At 34.9% G+C, this 17,839-nt stretch overlaps 1 protein-coding gene across 6 annotated transcripts in view; it reads right to left on the reverse strand.

Annotated features, from left to right (window-relative positions):
- The window catches only part of ARID4A (AT-rich interaction domain 4A), a 61,938-nt gene that overhangs the window by 22,039 nt on the left and 22,060 nt on the right, over positions 1-17,839 (reverse strand). For all 6 annotated transcript variants that reach the window (XM_086320509.1, XM_086320505.1, XM_086320510.1 and 3 more), the window contains exons 12-16: positions 8,814-8,886; positions 7,575-7,669; positions 7,324-7,421; positions 6,383-6,614; positions 1,497-1,747 (exon numbers count right to left, since the gene is read on the reverse strand). In XM_086320509.1, coding sequence (XP_086176635.1) covers positions 1,497-1,747; positions 6,383-6,614; positions 7,324-7,421; positions 7,575-7,669; positions 8,814-8,886 — 749 coding nt within the window. The remainder of the gene's footprint in view (positions 1-1,496; positions 1,748-6,382; positions 6,615-7,323; positions 7,422-7,574; positions 7,670-8,813; positions 8,887-17,839) is intronic.

Consider the following 17,839-nt stretch of genomic DNA (forward strand, 5'->3'; position numbering starts at 1 on the left):
GGTAATTTCAAAACACCATAAAAAACTACTTAAAACAGAAGTCTCTATAGATTAAAAAAAAAAAAGGCTATTTCCAGGATTCCTGCTATTAAATGAGAATACAGACTGTTTGTATATTCAGTTTTATTTAATAAAAGGAAATATTGTCCTTCATATTCAAGTCTGTGAAACTTTATGTCTCTAAAATAAATATTCTATTTACATATCAATTATAAAGGCTTTTTAAAGCACGTGGTGTGTATGTATATATATATATGCATATATATATAGTGTGTATTATATACATACTATAAAACATACACATTTTGATGCTTATTTTTAACAAATCTTCAAACTATAGTTAGACCTTACTTTTTAAATAGTCTACCTTACCTTATTAAATTTACTGTCCAAATATTTGAATTACTACACTCTATCATTATACTCAATTCCAATTATTTCCTCCTACTTTCCCTAATCCTAATCGTATTTCACTATAGAACTTTCTTTACTCACTATTCTAATTCACACGTGACTGTGAATGCTCCTGTACCTATTTATGCTGAATCATAAAATTACCTCTCCCACTCACCAATCATTACTATTTTTGCAGTTATTTTTTCAACGGTTAATTTTCAGATGGGTGTCAGCCACTAGTTGGAAACAGCAGGCCACTTTTCTCAATTTTGCCTAATAACTCAAATTTCTAGAAAATTTAGCATTGAAAAATAACTGGAGGAGAGCATCTACACAAGTAAGTGTGTTATGCTGTTGCTGAGTTAAAATTCATTTTTTAGTAGTGTCTAAAAATTAGTAAATCCATTTGACAATAAAGAAATGGCCACTAAACATAGTTGGACATTACCATGATCTAGCTGGACTGCCTAATCTCTGGTTATTTTTAAGTCAATTCAGTCCATATGTGTATAATACATGAAAAAAAAACAACAGTTTTCACTCAACAGCAAACAGGATGAACATTAAAAAGCCAAAATTCAATGTGATGTGGGGCAAGAATGAATTTTCCAAACTAGAATCAGGGGTGCATGCCACTTATTCTAATATAATAACTTGGAAAAGAAAACTGTCTTAGATAAAGCTAACACACAGAAACATCTGCTAGTACTGTGCACCCATGTGTTTGTTAGCTTTCCCACATTGTACCTTTTTTAAAATGGAATTTTTGCTGTCGCTGTTTCCTCTTGTCCACTTCCTCCATTTTTCTCCAGCTCCCTTCCCTGCTGTCAACTGCAGGACCTTTCTTTTGACTGGGTGGCGCAGCCTTCTTTGAGGCCACTGTTTAGGGCACAAGTGCTATTAAAATGGTGCGACCAGTATATTCTCCAATTCCGAAAGGCGATACACATCATCTTCACAATGTGTCTCACCTTCATCAGACAAGAGGAATGGAAGTCCCAATAAGAAAGCATTCCCTCAAACCTGAACCTCTAAGCAGGAACAGAGCGCTGCTGCACCCCAGACAGGCGTTTCTGGAGAACAAACGTAAGATAATGTACCTCTCTTGGCTTTTCTCTTCCTCTTCCTCTGAGTCTTTGTCAGAATCCTCCTGCTTTCTAATTTTCTTCTCCTTTTGCTTTGGTGTATTTTTTCTCCCCAGTAGTAGTTCGTTTTCCTTCTTCTCTGCAGTTTCACTGTCATCATCTACATCCTTATTTTCTGTATCATTCTCTCTTAATTTGTCTTCTGTTTTTTCTTCTTCAATTTCCTTTTTAATAGAATTTGCATCTCGAGCAATTCTCCTTCGTCCCTAGTAGAAAGGATGAAAACTTTAAAGGAATTATCACTACAAAGGGGAAAAAATATAGAAAAATGTTATCTTTTTCTTAAACCATCATGGCAATGACTAGTCTTCTTTCTAGCTTGAGACATGATACTGATAACCCGTCAACTCCTGTGTACTTTTTGCTTCCTCTCAAAGTAAAAAATCAACCCGTGTAAATTACTTATGTCCAAATCTATTACGTCCCCTGGCTACATACTACATGAAAAATAAAAATTTTCTCCTGTGTTCACTATATTATTTTATCTCATTTTAATACTTCTTGACTACAATAAAAGTTTTTAAGAATTATCTAAGTGGCAATGATATGTTAATAAGAAAAATAAATCAGTCCCTTAATTTTCTGGAAGTTCTTTCATCTCTAACTCTATTGTTTACTAAGATAAAATTTACATTATCACTGTATTTTAAAATAACTGAATTGTATTAATGCCCGAAAAGTGAGCTTATTTCTTTGCATCTAGACAGCTCACTAGGCCAGCAGTAACTTGTTAAAACCTCAGCAGCTGTTATCCAGTCTCTAGTTGCATGCTCAACTGACCAGGAAACTGTTGAGCCATTTCATTTTCTCCTAAATTCTCCTTCCAGTCAACATCTGCACACTGGCAGAATTCCCCCCTACTTGAAATAAAGTGAGGATTAAAGGGAAAAAAAGAGCCAACAACTTTGGGAGCACTAGAATACTTTACAATTATTATCTCAGTTTAACAAATGTTTTGCCTAGTTCCTGACTATGTACTATTTGAACATCAACAGTAGGGGGAAAAAAAAGAACTTAAGTTCCATGAGGGTAGGGTCTTTGTCTTACGTCTATAACCTCAGATCTAAACAGTGTCTGGCACATGGGCAGGTACTCTTTTAAGAATTTGTAGGTAAATGAATGAAAGCATCTGTTATCCATAAAATTTTAAATTTGTATAACTTGTACCTTTGTCCCAGAAATCTCATTTTTAGAAGTCTGTATTCAGATAAATAAGGAGGACATTTTTACAAGTCTCTATATTTAGATAAATTTGGAGGACATTTTTGTAAGTATATTTACTGCAGTACTTTCTGTAATCATAAAAAACTGGAGAAAATTTTGAGGAAGGCAAATTTATGGTACATCAATACTATGCAATAGTCTGCAGATATTTTACATAAGATGAGGAAGCTCTTTATGTAATGACAAGCAAGTATGTCCACAATACATAGAATGGGGTATTATTCAGTCTTAAAAAGGAAGGAAATTCTAATCCATACATGGATGAACCTTGAAGACCTTCTGCTGAATGAAATAAACCAGTCACAAAAGGACAAGTACTATCTAATTCCACTTATATGAGATATCCAGAGTAGTCAAACTCATAGTGACATAAAGTAGACTGATGGTTACCAGAGGCTGGGGAAGAGAAGAATGAGGAGTTTCAATAGGCCGAGTTTCAATTTCCCAAGATGAAAAAAGTTTTGGAGATAGATGATGGTGATGGTTATAAGACAATATGAATGTAGTTAATGCCACTGAACTGTGCATGTAAAAATGGTTAAGATGACAAATGTCATGTTTCTTTACCATAATCTTTAAAAATTAAGAAAAGAAACAAAGTACTCTGGAGGTTTCATGAAATTCACCAGAAAGTGCCACTTACTAAGTAAAATGGACAGTTTTAAAAAATGGTTTCTGAGCAAATACAAGAGATGACTTCGTCATGTCTTTTATTAAATACAATTTCACTTACAAATAGCTGTGAAAAGAAGAGAAGCGAAAAGCAAAGGAGAAAAGGAAAGATATAAACATCTGAATGCAGAGTTCCAAAGAATAGCAAGAAGAGATAAGAAAGCCTTCCTCAGCGATCAATGCAAAGAAATAGAGGAAAACAACAGAATGGGAAAGACTAGGGATCTCTTTAAGAAAATCAGAGATACCAAGGAACATTTCATGCAAAGATGGGCACAATAAAGGACAGAAATGGTATGGACCTAACAGAAGCAGAAGATATTAAGAAGAGATGGCAAGAACACACATAAGAACAGTACAAAAAAGATCTTCATGACCCAGATAATCATGATGGTGTGATCACTGACCTAGAGCCAGACATCCTGGAATGTGAAGTCAAGTGGGCCTTAGAAAGCATCACTATGAACAAAGCTAGTGGAGGTGATGGAATTCCAGTTGAGCTATTCCAAATCCTGAAAGATAATGCTGTGAAAGTGCTGCACTCAATATGCCAGCAAATTTGGAAAACTCAGCAGTGGCCACAGGACTGGAAAAGGTCAGTTTTCATTCCAATCCCAAAGAAAGGCAATGCCAAAGAATGCTCAAACTACCGAACAATTGCTCTCATCTCACACGCTAGTAAAGTCATGCTCAAGATTCTCCAAGCCAGGCTTCAGCAATATGTGAACCGTGAACTTCCAGATGTTCAAGCTGGTTTTAGAAAAGGCAGAGGAACCAGAGATCAAATTGCCAACATCTGCTGGATCATGGAGAAAGCAAGAGAGTTCCAGAAAAACATCTATTTCTGCTTTATTGACTATGCCAAAGCCTTTGACTGTGTGGATCACAATAAACTGTGGGAAATTCTGAAAGAGATGGGAATACCAGAACACCTGACCTGCCTCTTGAGAAATTTGTATGCAGGTCAGGAAGCAACAGTTAGAACTGGACATGGAACAACAGACTGGTTCCAAATAGGAAAAGGAGTACGTCAAGGCTGTATATTGTCACCCTGCTTATTTAACTTATATGCAGAGTACAGCATGAGAAAAGCTGGGCTGGAAGAAACACAAGCTGGAATCAAGATTGCCAGGAGAAATATCAATCACCTCAGTTATGCAGATGACACCACCCTTATGGCAGAAAGTGAAGAGGAACTCAAAAGCCTCTTGATGAAAGTGAAAGTGGAGAGTGAAAAAGCTGGCTTAAAGCTCAGAAACATTAAAACATTCAGAAAACGAAGATCATGGCATCTGGTCCCATCACTTCATGGGAAATAGACGGGGAAACAGTGTCAGACTTTATTTTTTTGGGCTCCAAAATCACTGCAGATGGTGACTGCAGCCATGAAATTAAAAGACGCTTACTCCTTGGAAGGAAAGTTATGACCAACCTAGATAGCATATTCAAAATCAGAGACATTACTTTGCCAACAAAGGTTCGTCTAGTCTAGGCTATGGTTTTTCCTGTGGTCATGTATGGATGTGAGAGTTGGACTGTGAAGAAGGCTGAGCACCGAAGAATTGATGCTTTTGAACTGTGGTGTTGGAGAAGACTCTTGAGAGTCCCTTGGACTGCAAGGAGATCCAACCAGTCCATTCTGAAGGAGATCAGTCCTGGGTGTTCTTTGGAAGGAATGATGCTAAAGCTGAAACTCCAGTACTTTGGCCACCTCATGTGAAGAGTTGACTCATTGGAAAAGACTCTGATGCTGGGAGGGATTGGGGGTGAGGAGAAGGGGACGACAGAGGATGAGATGGCTGGATGGCATCACTGACTCGATGGACGTGAGTCTCAGTGAACTCTGGGAGTTGGTGATGGACAGGGAGGCCTGGCGTGCTGCGATTCATGGGGCCGCAAAGAGTTGAACTCGACTGAGCGACTGATCTGATCTAATCTGATTACAATAACTGAACTCCTTTCACAATGTGGTAAATTTTTTTTTCTACTTCTAAAATTTGATAAAACCTACTGTGTAGACATCATCAGACAATGATCAATACAGTGGGTGACAATTCCTGACTTGAATTATATATTAATGGAGAGGAAGAGCAGAGTTAGAAGATAAAACCAGGATGCATGTGACTAGGAAAGAAGGCAGGGCATGAAAAACTGCCACAAGAGCTGTACAGTGTGTTGTGGAGTAAGTAAAGAGAAAGCAAAGATCCCACCTGGCTGAGGACACAGGTATTATAAACAGGAGATTCATTCACTCAACCATCTAGTAAGTCCTTAATATGTGCAAGGCACTATTCTAGATGCCTGGGATCTCTGAATGAATGGAATAACACTAATCCCTGCTGTTGTGGAGTGTGATTCTAGTCCAGAGTATGGTAAAAGAAACAATAAATAATAAACAGAATAAATAAGTAAATTACAGACAAAGCAACATTAGAGGGATTCAACAGGATAGGGGCTTCCCAGGTGGCTCAGTGGTAAAAGAATACACCTGTCAAAGGAGGAGATGCTGGTTTGATCCCTGGGTTGGGAAGATACCCTGGAGGAGGAAGATACCCAGGAGGACCCTGGCAGACCTAAACATGAGATCACAAAGAGTTGGACACGACTCAGTGACTGAGCAGACATGCTTGACCAGGATTTGCTTCAGTGAGGTGACACGTTAGTAAAAGACTCAAAGGAAGTGAATATTTGAGACTGACCTCACTTGAGAATGGCTTGAACAGATATAAATAGAGAACAAGAGAAGGAATGGTTTTTAAGGTAAAAGAAATAATATGTGATATATTTAGAGAAAGGGAGTGAAGCTAGCCTGGCTGAAGCATAACTAAATACTACAAAATAAACTAGGTTCATAGGAGTATTTTTGTATATATCTGAAACCGCCCATATTAAAAAGACTAAAATAATGCTTAAAAAAATAGATAAAATTAGTATTAAGTACTCACCCTTGGAGATTTTAATTCTACTTCTTCTCTTTCACTTTCACTGTTTGAATCAATATTTTCCTCAGGTTCACTCTTCACTTCTACTAAAGGCATTTCTTGATCTACTTTTGGAGCCTCTTCCATGGATTCTTCTAAGTCTTTTTTTTCCTCTTTTACTTTTGGTTCATGGTGGTGAATAGTTCTGAACTGAATATTTGCAGAACGGCAGTACTCCTCAAAACCATAGAGATACCTAAACAAATGATATTTCATTTTAAGAAATATTAGTCATTATATTTAACTTGAGAACTATATATTAAACAAATATTTTTTGAAAAGTAAAACTCAAGCCTTTTAATACAAAGTACTTTTCCTGTTACTGGTTTCTTGGTGTTTTATATAGGATAGTAGAAATACTGACCAGAAAATAAAATTTCTTTCCTGAAAAATCTGAGCTTGTGATAATGGAACACAGCTATCATAGTTTTAATATGAAGGCTGTTCACTATAAAAGATACAATTCTATAACATGTAATTTCAGACAATTAAAGATACTGCCTGTATCTCTAATTTTGAAAACAAAATCCAAACATGAAAAATGGAGTAAAGCAGACTTGTGGCACTGGAGCGATTGGGGGCAGGAGGAGAAGGGGACGACAGAGGATGAGATGGCTGGATGGCATCACTGACTCGATGGATGTGAGTCTGGGTGAACTCCGGGAGTTGGTGATGGACAGGGAGGCCTGGAGTGCTGCGATTCATGGGTTCGCAAAGAGTCAGACATGACTGAGCGACTGAACTGAACTGAACTTTCAATCACAGTATCCACTAAACTAAACCTTTTTATGTACTTTCTCTAACTTTAATGTTCTTTGATGTGTTCTTATTTAACTGTTAACAAATTAAATGGAAAATATTCCTTGTAATTATGTATTCTTTGATGAATAAACTATACTACTTACTTTCTATAAGCAGTTTTTACATTGTAGGAAGCAGCTGAATTCAAAATAGGAATGCCAAGGTCCATATAAATTTGCTTCCATACAGCACCACTATCAATCTGGAAAATTAAGTTTTTATTTGTTAACGTTTGCAAAGGGAAATAATCTTTATACTAATATTCTATGTTCATTAAGAAAATGTGTTTATTACCTAAAGTACATATAACAGTCCAACACTAGACAATTTTAATTTTCATTACAGTCTTACTTACACTGTCACATCCACCTTGATGATAAACCAGTCTGAAGAGCTTGAAGAGGTTGAGATCTTTATAGCCCAAAACAGGTGGTTTGTTGATTGGAGTACCTTTTTAATATTGAAGAGCCAAAATACAATGTTAATTTCAATGGAAAATACTAAGTTGAAAACAAAGCTTATCAATTTCTAATTTTCCAAATATCATTAATCAGAGGTATATATTTTAAAGATGCTCAAATTAGGTAAGACAACACAAAATATTCTCTATATTCTTTATACAGCATTGTGGTGATCTTTAGATTTATTATACTTCCAGAACTAGTAAAATCACCTCTCTAACTGCCACTGAATTTGGATAAAACTGAATCAAACCTTGGGCCTGCAAGGTGTAGCCAATAATGCTGCTGCTTCAAGAAGCCTGGGCAAAAACACACACAATGAAAAGGGCACATTTTAGGCCATGGTTTCATTTTTACTGCTTTAACACAAATGTTAAGACTGTTGGTAGTAATCTGAAGGATCATTTCTGAAGGCCACAAAATGTCTAGGACCAATGTATCTGAGGATTTCCAAGGACTGATGTAATATCACGAACTATGATTTATAAAGGCTCTATTTCTTCTAACTTTATTAGAAGAAATCCTACTCTATTTAGATAGGAGCTAATCCATTATGTTTAATTTGTTGAGACCAAGGGTCAGACTAGATTACTTGCCACAAAAACAGCATTAGTAAATAATGGGTATATAGATTTACATTATGATTGTTCACTTTCTATTACTCAATTATTATTATAATATTTTCTGGTTTTATAAGTCTCAAGGAGATAAAATTTAACTACATTACAACTACTTTTCCTCTACATTTGTACTCAAAATAGATATTAGTAGTTGTAGTATCTATTTGTACTCAAAATAGATACTAGTAGCACTAACAGTAGTAGTAATAAAGTAGATGTCTTTATTCCCAATACTTAATTACTATTATCAGCTATAATTGATCCTTAGGCTAAAAATACAAATCCATATACCCATGCTTTAAGCAAAAATGATATATAAACATAGAACATAAAACAGTAAAAAAAAAAAAAAAAAAAAGTCTACCTTTTGGGTTGGGGGGACATGATGCTGCACTAGTTCCCAGATCAGGGATTGAACTTGGGCCCATGACAGCAAAAGCACCATGTCCTAAACACTGGACTGTCAGGGAATTCCTAGAAATGTCTATTTTTAAATAATAAGCATGAAAATACCTCTGTCTTCCATAAACTTATAAAGCTGTTGGAGGAAGTTGTCCCTCTCTTCAGGATCAGGTTCTTCCTCAGGCTGCAAAGGTAAAACATAAATATATACAACAACGAACAAAAGGAGGATATACTGTCCTCTTTTTTATTTTTTGTTTTGTGAACCCCAAATTTTACTGAACCCAGAAAATATGAATTTTTTTCAAAATCCTATGTCAGATTTTAATTCATACTTTGATACAGCTAGTTTGATGCAACTGTCAAGATACACAGTCTCTACTCTTTACCCAATCTATCACTTGAAACTTCCCTTCAATTATAACCATGGGGACTAAGGTTAGCCATGCGGAAAAGGTTCTGGAATGGACTGAGAGTGTTTTTACCTCATTTGTTGTTTTTTAAAAAAATCCTCAAAATACCATGTGTTCTGAGTGAATCTATTGATAGGTGAGCATAATAATTACAAACATGATACTTTCAAGTAATCCACATACATTAAACTTGTTACTGTTGAATATAAACTAGAGGCAGAAAAGTCACATGGCAAAGGTTATTTGTTTGGATAGCACAATGTTTTAGAGAAACTTAAATGAGCCACATAAATTTTATTTTGTCTCAGACTCCACCAGCCCCTCTTGCTTCACAGTAGCCTGCTTTTCTCATTTGTCTTTCATGCATGGCCTCTGTAGTTGACTTTGCAACCCCTTAAAATAGAACAATGAACATTATTTCTTAGGGACAGAAACTAAATACATACTAAAATTGAGCTCTATGGAAAAAAAAGAAAAACTAATGGAAACATTCATGCAGAAACAACTATTCCTACAAATACCTATTTGTTTGTTATGTTTTACTAATTATAGAAACCTAATAATTTCTTCTTATACAGACAAATGGATTATGGGTTTTAATAAAATATTTCCCTTTCTGATAGACTACTTAAAAACTGGTATTTGGGAAAATTAAGAAAACATATATATATATATTTCTTCCATATAAATCATAATTTAATTTCAGAGTACCACTATTTTTGTGTTCCAAAAGAATTCAAAGCCATACTCAAGGCAAAGGCAGTGTCAAGCAATAAACATTGAGACTTCACAAGTTCAAAGAGCAATAAGCCCATTAAAGTCATGTATTTTCAAAAAAATTTAATAGCTAATAATATAGCCAAGGTCAATAAATATGTAGTTGATTAAAATCTATTTTAAAAAATGATGCCATCTAGGTCAATTAAAATATATAATTTTTAAAAAGCATCAGGCAGTCAAGAGAAAGGGAGTAAGATCTTTTAGTACAATCTCGTTTTTTTCTTTTATTACATTAAGAAAGATTTCTAACATTGGAGTAGTTTCACTTTAATAAAAATATAAAGAAACTTAAGTCAAAGTTCTAGTAAGCCTCAAAAATTAGCAATATACAGACTTTATAAATCACTACAGAGTTAACAGAGGTGTTTACTATACTAAATGCTCAAACCAACAGGTGGCAATTTTTCCCCAAGTAAATTAAAAAATTTTGCTTTTTCAAGTTTTTGTTTTTCAATTTATTTATTTCTGGCTGTACTAAGTTTTTGTTGCTACACAGGCTTTTCTCTAGTTGCAGTGCACAAGCTTCTCATTGCAGTGACTTCTACTGTTGCAGAGCATGGGTTCTAGGGCACACGGGCTTCAGTAGTCGTGGCACGTGGGCTCAGCGGTTGGGGCTCCCAGGCTCTAGAGCACGAAACACTCAGTACTTGTGGGGTATGGGCTTAGTTGCTCCACAGTATGTGGGATCTTCCTGGATCAGGGACTGGACCCATGTCTCCTGCATTGGCAGATGGACTCTTCACCACTAACCACCAGGGAAGCCCCCTTTGCAAGGTTATTAAAACAACTGCCAATGAGTTAACTCAACTGAGTAATCTGGCAGCCTATGAATTATTTCAGATGTGAATTTTAAGGAATTCTGGTATGGGGAAAAACAAAAACAACTTATAACAGACTGGCTCTATGCTTTGGCTGTCCCTCATAATCATAATAGTCTCTCCTCAGACTAATACCTCATTTTTAGTATTTATCATCTTACAGAATTTAAAGACTGTTGTATCCAGTACATGTAAAAAGCAAAAACTTTTTTTAAAAAAAACACTGATTTGAAACCAAAGTTTCTTCTAAAAGCTAGTAAATAAAATGAACCCATCAAATGCAAATTTGACATTTATTAAGGTTTTACCAAACATTTTATAAATTTTTAATGCTGAAGAATATAGCTTTATAGATAAAAAGTCAATAATTTAAATTTATTGGAATTAAAAGTTAGTGACTATCAAGAGTGGTTTATGTCCATGAGAAACCATGGCCCTAAAACTAGATATAAATGAATAAAGAACTTAAGTTAAAAGCAACTGCCTGAGAGAAAATTTATTTCAATTAAAAAATACAAGATGAGGCTATACACAAAGTTTTAAATTTACCTGATGGGTCTTTGCAAAAATCAAAATTTCTTAATCTAATAAGTAATTTCTTACACAATCACTTTTTAAAAATTAGCTATCGTGTTAGTCACCTTAGAGTAAAATTGCATACAGTAGAAAAACAATGTCTCCAACTAGAAGACTCTGCCTTTAAGACTAGAATATTAGGACTTGTGTTTGCTATCACAGTGTGCTTTCTCTGCTCACAGTATTCTCACACCTACAGGGTCTATCTCCTGGTCAGGAGCCAGAGGGTGCTGCATCCCTCAAGGGTTTTGGAATTGGAGTCGTAATAATGGGAGGTAGAGTACACGAGACTGCTGATGAGCTTTCTTCCCTTAATTTAGTCAAACATGTGAAGCTAACTATGCATCCAGTAAAATGTCAGCAAAAGAGAGTTAAGGATATAGAAGAGGCATGAATATGTTCATAATTTCCAGAAACTTACAATTTTAGTTAGTAGCAATAGCCACTACCTGGTATTACAGGTAGCTGTGTATCTATATGTGTGCTCACTCAGTTGTGTCCAACTCTTTGTGACCTTTTGGACTGTAGTGTGCCAGGCTACTCTGTCCATAGGATTTTTCAGGCAAGAATACTGGAGCAGGTTACCATTTCCTCCTCTAGGGGATCTTCCTGATCCAGGGATCAGACCGTCATCTCTCACACTGCAGGTGGATTCTTTACTGCTGAGCCATCAGGGAAACCCTATCTACTATTATTTTATGAAATTTCTAACTTTGGATAGTATGTCTTCAAATTCAGCTCAAACATTTTGATCATGATGAATCACAGACTTCTACCACAATTAAAATGAGAAGGCACTTTCGGCCTTCCACTTTGGGGCCTCAAGTCTGGCAGGAGGTGGAGAAATATAAAACCAGTCAATTCAACAAAATGTGACATGTCATGATATGGTTTGTTAGATGATATACTAGAGAATCAGAATTGGACACTGAGCGTAGATACGAGGTTTGAGAGAGCTAAATAAGAATTAGGTCAGAGTTATATTTTTAAAAGTTCTCTGCCAAGAATAAGTTTGATGGATTGGAAGGGAAACGGGAGCTACTGTCACAGTCCTCAATGAGGAAAATCAATGCCTGAATTAGTCTTGCCACCTGATGATGGAAAGATGACCCCTCCCCTGAAAGAAAGAGTAAGAGAGCACGCAGGAGAGTGAGAGAGAGGTGTAAACGCTGAGTGTTTGTACTCCTCAAAGTTTCAATGTGTTAAAATACTCAATAAATTCCATGAGGTTAAAGACAAGCTGATTTTAGTCACAATTTTATCATCAATGACTGGCATTTAGTTTTATTATTTTGTGTCCTAAATTTAATTTATTCCAAGAGGAATCACATTTTTATATACTTAGTTTTAAAAAACCCACTTCAATGCAGTACAGAGAATAGATTGGAGTAGGGAAAGCACGGAGAGATGTGGAAGAACAAGTTGCTATTGTAGCAGCCTAGCTAAGTTGAAAGAGAAGAGTGGCTTAGACTAGGGTGACAGACTAGAAAGAGGCAAGAGTGAGAAGATTAAGGTGACTTTCATTTATCTAGCTTGAGTAATTGGGTGAATGGTGCTTCCATTCAAATGAATTAGGAACAAACAGGGAAAGGATAGATTTTGGGGAAAAGATGAGTACAGTCTTGCACATATTGAGTCTGAGGACTTACAAAATATGAAGAAATCCTCATTGAAAGTTTAATAGAAACGTCTGGAGCTTCTAAGAAGAGATATAAAGGCAGAAACTAATATAACATTGTAAAGCAACTACACTCCAATAAAAATTAATTTTAAAAAGGACATGGGACATCTTTGATGCACATATAGATTTGCAGTCAATACATCATTTAGTTAGGAAGTCAACCAGAAATGAAAGAATTTGAGCAAACTCCATGAGATAGTGAAGGACAGAGGAGCCTGGTGTGCTGCAGTCCATGGGGTCGCAAAGTTGAACGTGACTTAACAACTAAATGACAATGAACAACAAAACAAGAAAAAAATGTAATATCATGTATGTCAGGTGATTTTAGAAGGCAGGCAAGTCAAAGATGCTGAATACTACTAAGGAGTCAAATGAAATCATGACAAAACTTTGTTGGACTTGGCACAAAAATTTGTTGAACTTGGCACAAAAATTTGTTGGAGGTCACTAGTGACCTCAATAAAGTTGTTTTAGGTGTGGTGAAGTACAAGAGGCATTACAGGAAAACAGCACAGTGTATATAACTCTGAGCAATCTGGCCATAAGGTGGAGGGGTTGATGGAAGGAGTCTGGGCAGTTTCCAGAAGGCTGGAAGAGATGTAAGCACGTTTTAAAAGGCTGATAAGAAGAATAAGAGAAAGGAATAGATAAAAAGATGCTGGGAAGAAAAGGGATACATCACAGGCTAAGACAAGGAAGAAGGGAATGAGATCCCTTCTTATGAGATCCCATAAAAAGAGGGACTCATCTTACAGAAGAGGACAACATATTATTAACTGTACATTAAGGAAAGAAGAGCAGGCAGGCACAGTTTAGAGCTGGCTCCCAGTGTGAAGTTCCTAATCTCTTTCCTAAGTGACCGGAGTAGGGGTAGGGTTGTTGGCATAAAGGAGACAATGATTATAGAAACTGAGAACTGACTAACAGTGTTGAAGGCCTAAGGAAATTTGTTAATGATAAATTACAGTCGTTATCATTCTTCTCTGTAGGGTACACTTAAACAGAAAATTTCAAAAACCACATATCATGCATGATACATTCATTATGTAGTAAGACACTGTTTCATAATTTCAGAAAACAGTTTAACAACCACTTGCCTATATAACAAATTAGTAATTTCTCCCACCCTATTTGAAAAGGTTCACTCATCTTACTTTCAGTCATCAAGCTGTGGTTCGGATGCTATTAAATCTAAGGCTTTAAAGTCAGTTATACTACCGTAACTATAAGACACATTTTTTTATAAATGCATAAAAATGTAGCAGTATTTGTGTGTACAAATGTGCAATCCTCATTAATCTGATTAGGTGATTCTAATTTGGTTAGAGTTTTATAGTAGCACTGTGAAAAAAAGGTTTCGCTAAATACATTAGGTCATTTTTGCTTGCTTATTTAATAGGCTAAACTTTAGCAAATAAGTTATATTTGAATGCAAGCTAAAATTTCACTTATTTACTGAAAATTGGCTTTATAACACTTGCTTAAAAATACTTAGTTGACAGCTGAAGTTATTAGATATACCTAAAATAGTAACACTACCTTTATATTTTTCTATCAATTTTATTGATTTAATAGTATTTTTCTGAGTTATCAAGCATTTACTATAGGTTTATACCTAAAGTGATCTTGAATGATCACTAATAAATGCCTTTACAGTTTATCTAAAAAAGGCATAAACACACACAAATAACACTTAAGTATTCAAATTTCCATGAATTAAAAAAATCAGGCACTTATGATTTTTATAATAACGGAATATAATCCTAGGAATTAAAAATAACAGTGATTTTTAGAAATTCAACAATTGGAAAAATGTGAATCAATACTTCTAAACAAAAAAGAGCATTTTTTATAAAAATTCACTAAATTCAAATTTTCATTCCTAAGTATGAAAGCAGAGAAGATTTTTGGGAGGTTCCAACATATAAGCCTACCTATAGCAAATCAAAAGGATAAAAGAGCTAAGACTAGTCAAATTCAGTCTTCTAAACAATCACCTATTTATTTTATTCTTAGACAACTGTCCTACATTGATCCAAAGTGAATATAAATCAGGAGTATATGAATACCTGATATCATTGTTTATGTTTACACTGACTTTTCAGTTTCAAAATTCAAAAGGAAATTCAGTAATATCTTTTCTAATATAATACCCACAAAAATATTCTTCAGAATCTTTTTCAATATAATTATCAATAAGTTAAAGTCATCAAAACTTCCTATCAGACTCTCAAGCCTCTTCCTCAAGCCTCAAGTATGAAATATGTATCTTGTACTCAAATCCTAAACCACTAATGCTCAGAAATTCAAAATAATATTAAGTAAAAAAGATGCTCCTCCATGGTAAATCTCAAATTTCCTTATTAAGGCAATGTTAGGGCACTCAAAGTATCAAATATAAAAACAAGGTCCACTGCCCATTAGCGCTGCAGAAGTGTCTAACACTTGTTTGATTCTACTGCATAAAATTTACAAACACCAAATGGCAGGCTAAAGTACTGTTATAGTGGTTATAAAAGCTCCTTTTTATCATTGTGAAGCAATATTAAATCTTCATGAAAAGCACAGTATAACTAAATTTTGGAAGAATGAAATACAATGTAACAGCCTAGCCTCACTCATGTAGTAAAGGCCTATAATGACTAAGCCAGGTAGGCCCTGGCTTATCAGATTTTAATTCCCTTTCATACCATACCCACTTTTTTCCTTGGCTAAATACAGATTAAAATGCTTTTCAGTTTTACAATACATCAAATTTTAAAAATTACTGTTCAAGACAGGTTAGAATGATTCAGCATCCAAATCTTAAATCCAAGAGCATGAAATGCAGCTGATTTTTTTTCCCAAAGCAACCAAAATCTCACAAGAAAATCTACTTGTATAGCCACAGAAAATGAAGAAATTAGTTTCATTAGGCAATACAATAAAGCATATGCTAAGAAAATTAAAATATGAAAAATAGTTTTAAATTATCACATAATCAGTGACCACATTTTGTGATTTTGCTTTTTCTTTTTCAGTAGACGAAAAGCATCTTGGTTCACTTAATTTTAACAGGTTCATAATTTAAGTAATAGATTTTAAGAAGACATTCTCCTTACAAAGGTCCTTACCTTTTTAAATTTCTTTACTTACTACCTGCAAACAATAGGTAGCCTGCCTCTGCTCTTAGTCTTTTTTACTAACATTTACTCACAGCTTAAATAAAACATTATGACCTTTATGAAATTAATAGCTATAATAAGAGCACTATTTATTACTTACTATTTTATGGCCATCATCTTTAACCTTACTACAAAGCCTTTTTAAACCTCTTTGTTTAAAATTTCAGGGTTTTTTTGGGGAGGGGGGGGGAGGGAGTAGGGAAATTGCATTTTGAAAGGGATACCAATTAAAAGTATTAACAAAAATAAAGAGACTAATGTATTTCAGTATTTTCCAATATAAGATCCTAACTTGAATGTTTAAAAAAAAAAAAAAAAAGGCAAACCCAGACTGCAACAGTTCACACCCTGAAAATGTGGCCTATTTACCTTGAAAACATATAATCTATAAATAAATACAGATAAAAATACAAAAATCACATTTAATATTTAGACTTTAAATCCTGAATTTTGCCAAACTGTCATTAGCATTTTCATTTCAAAATCTATCTTATGTTTCAGAAAAATAGCCTTCATCCTCTAATATTCTAAAAATAGATTCCTACTGTCTCTTTTACATGAAACAATTAAGCTCAGTTACGAGTCCTACCATATCAGCCACATCATCAATATCTAAAATTCTTATTTAACCTCATTTTTGGCAATCAAAATGGTAACATATAAAAAAAAATCTTACCTATATGCTGCATTTTCTTTCACATGCAAAATGGTTAGATTCTCCTTCTACTTAATCAGTACAGTGTCTGAACATCTTTCAGTCTGACTTGCAAATATTTGCTTTCCCTCTTAGGGCATAGCATCCGCAGGGTTATACAGCACTACTTACATTCTCTTCCACATAAAAATCAGACATTACATGAAAGGAAAAGAAAGACAGCCCATTTCAAAGCATCTGGCAAACCTCCATTGGCAACCTGCCAAGCCTCTGCAAAACCTTCCTGTCTTTCCGAGCATGCTCACTTAAAACCAACAGCACGTTACTATGGCAACTCTGTAGGCAGCCTGTAAGTATGAACCGCCATTCTGATTTCAGAGTGCAAAAAACCAAATACTGCAGGGGAAGTAAAAGGAAAGAAATACCGTATACCCTATATCACACAAAAGTATACTCATTTTGCTTTATAAATTCATATTTGTGTATGCTAAAAAGAAACGAGCACTCCATGTTTTCCAAGCAAATATTTTTGATGCTCAAATAGGTCTTCTTTTTCAATAAACTCGTTCTCTTTGTCTGCCACCAAGGCCCTTTACCTCAAAACAGCCAAAAATATACTGAATAGTTTATATCACTTAGCAAAACATTGTTGAACAAATAGACGACAATATTCATGTAAGCAATTATGTGGACCTTCATGAATGATTTCCTACAATTACATATACATTCTCAAGAACACAGTGATATTACAAAGAAAACCATTAACACTTATAAAACAGAATCTGAATCTTCTCTATGATTTATTCAACTGCCAAACAAAATATTCTTTCAGTTTAGATACGATTTTTTTAATCCCCATTATCCTTGAGATACTGTGAAATGTCTAAAAGAGTTGAGATTTCAAAGTTCAGACAAAGCAGACCTGGGTTCAAATCTCTGTTCTCCACATTTGAGCTCTGCCATCTCGGGAAAGTTACTTAACCTTTCTGACTCTCACTTTTCTCTTTAAAGTAGAATAGTAACAGTCACTCCATCTAGCAGTAATTTAAA

This window comes from Bos grunniens, chromosome 10 (assembly GCF_055505025.1).
Source record: "Bos grunniens cultivar Pamir isolate PY7600 chromosome 10, Bosgru_T2T1.0, whole genome shotgun sequence".
NCBI classification, from domain to species: domain Eukaryota; kingdom Metazoa; phylum Chordata; class Mammalia; order Artiodactyla; family Bovidae; genus Bos; species Bos grunniens.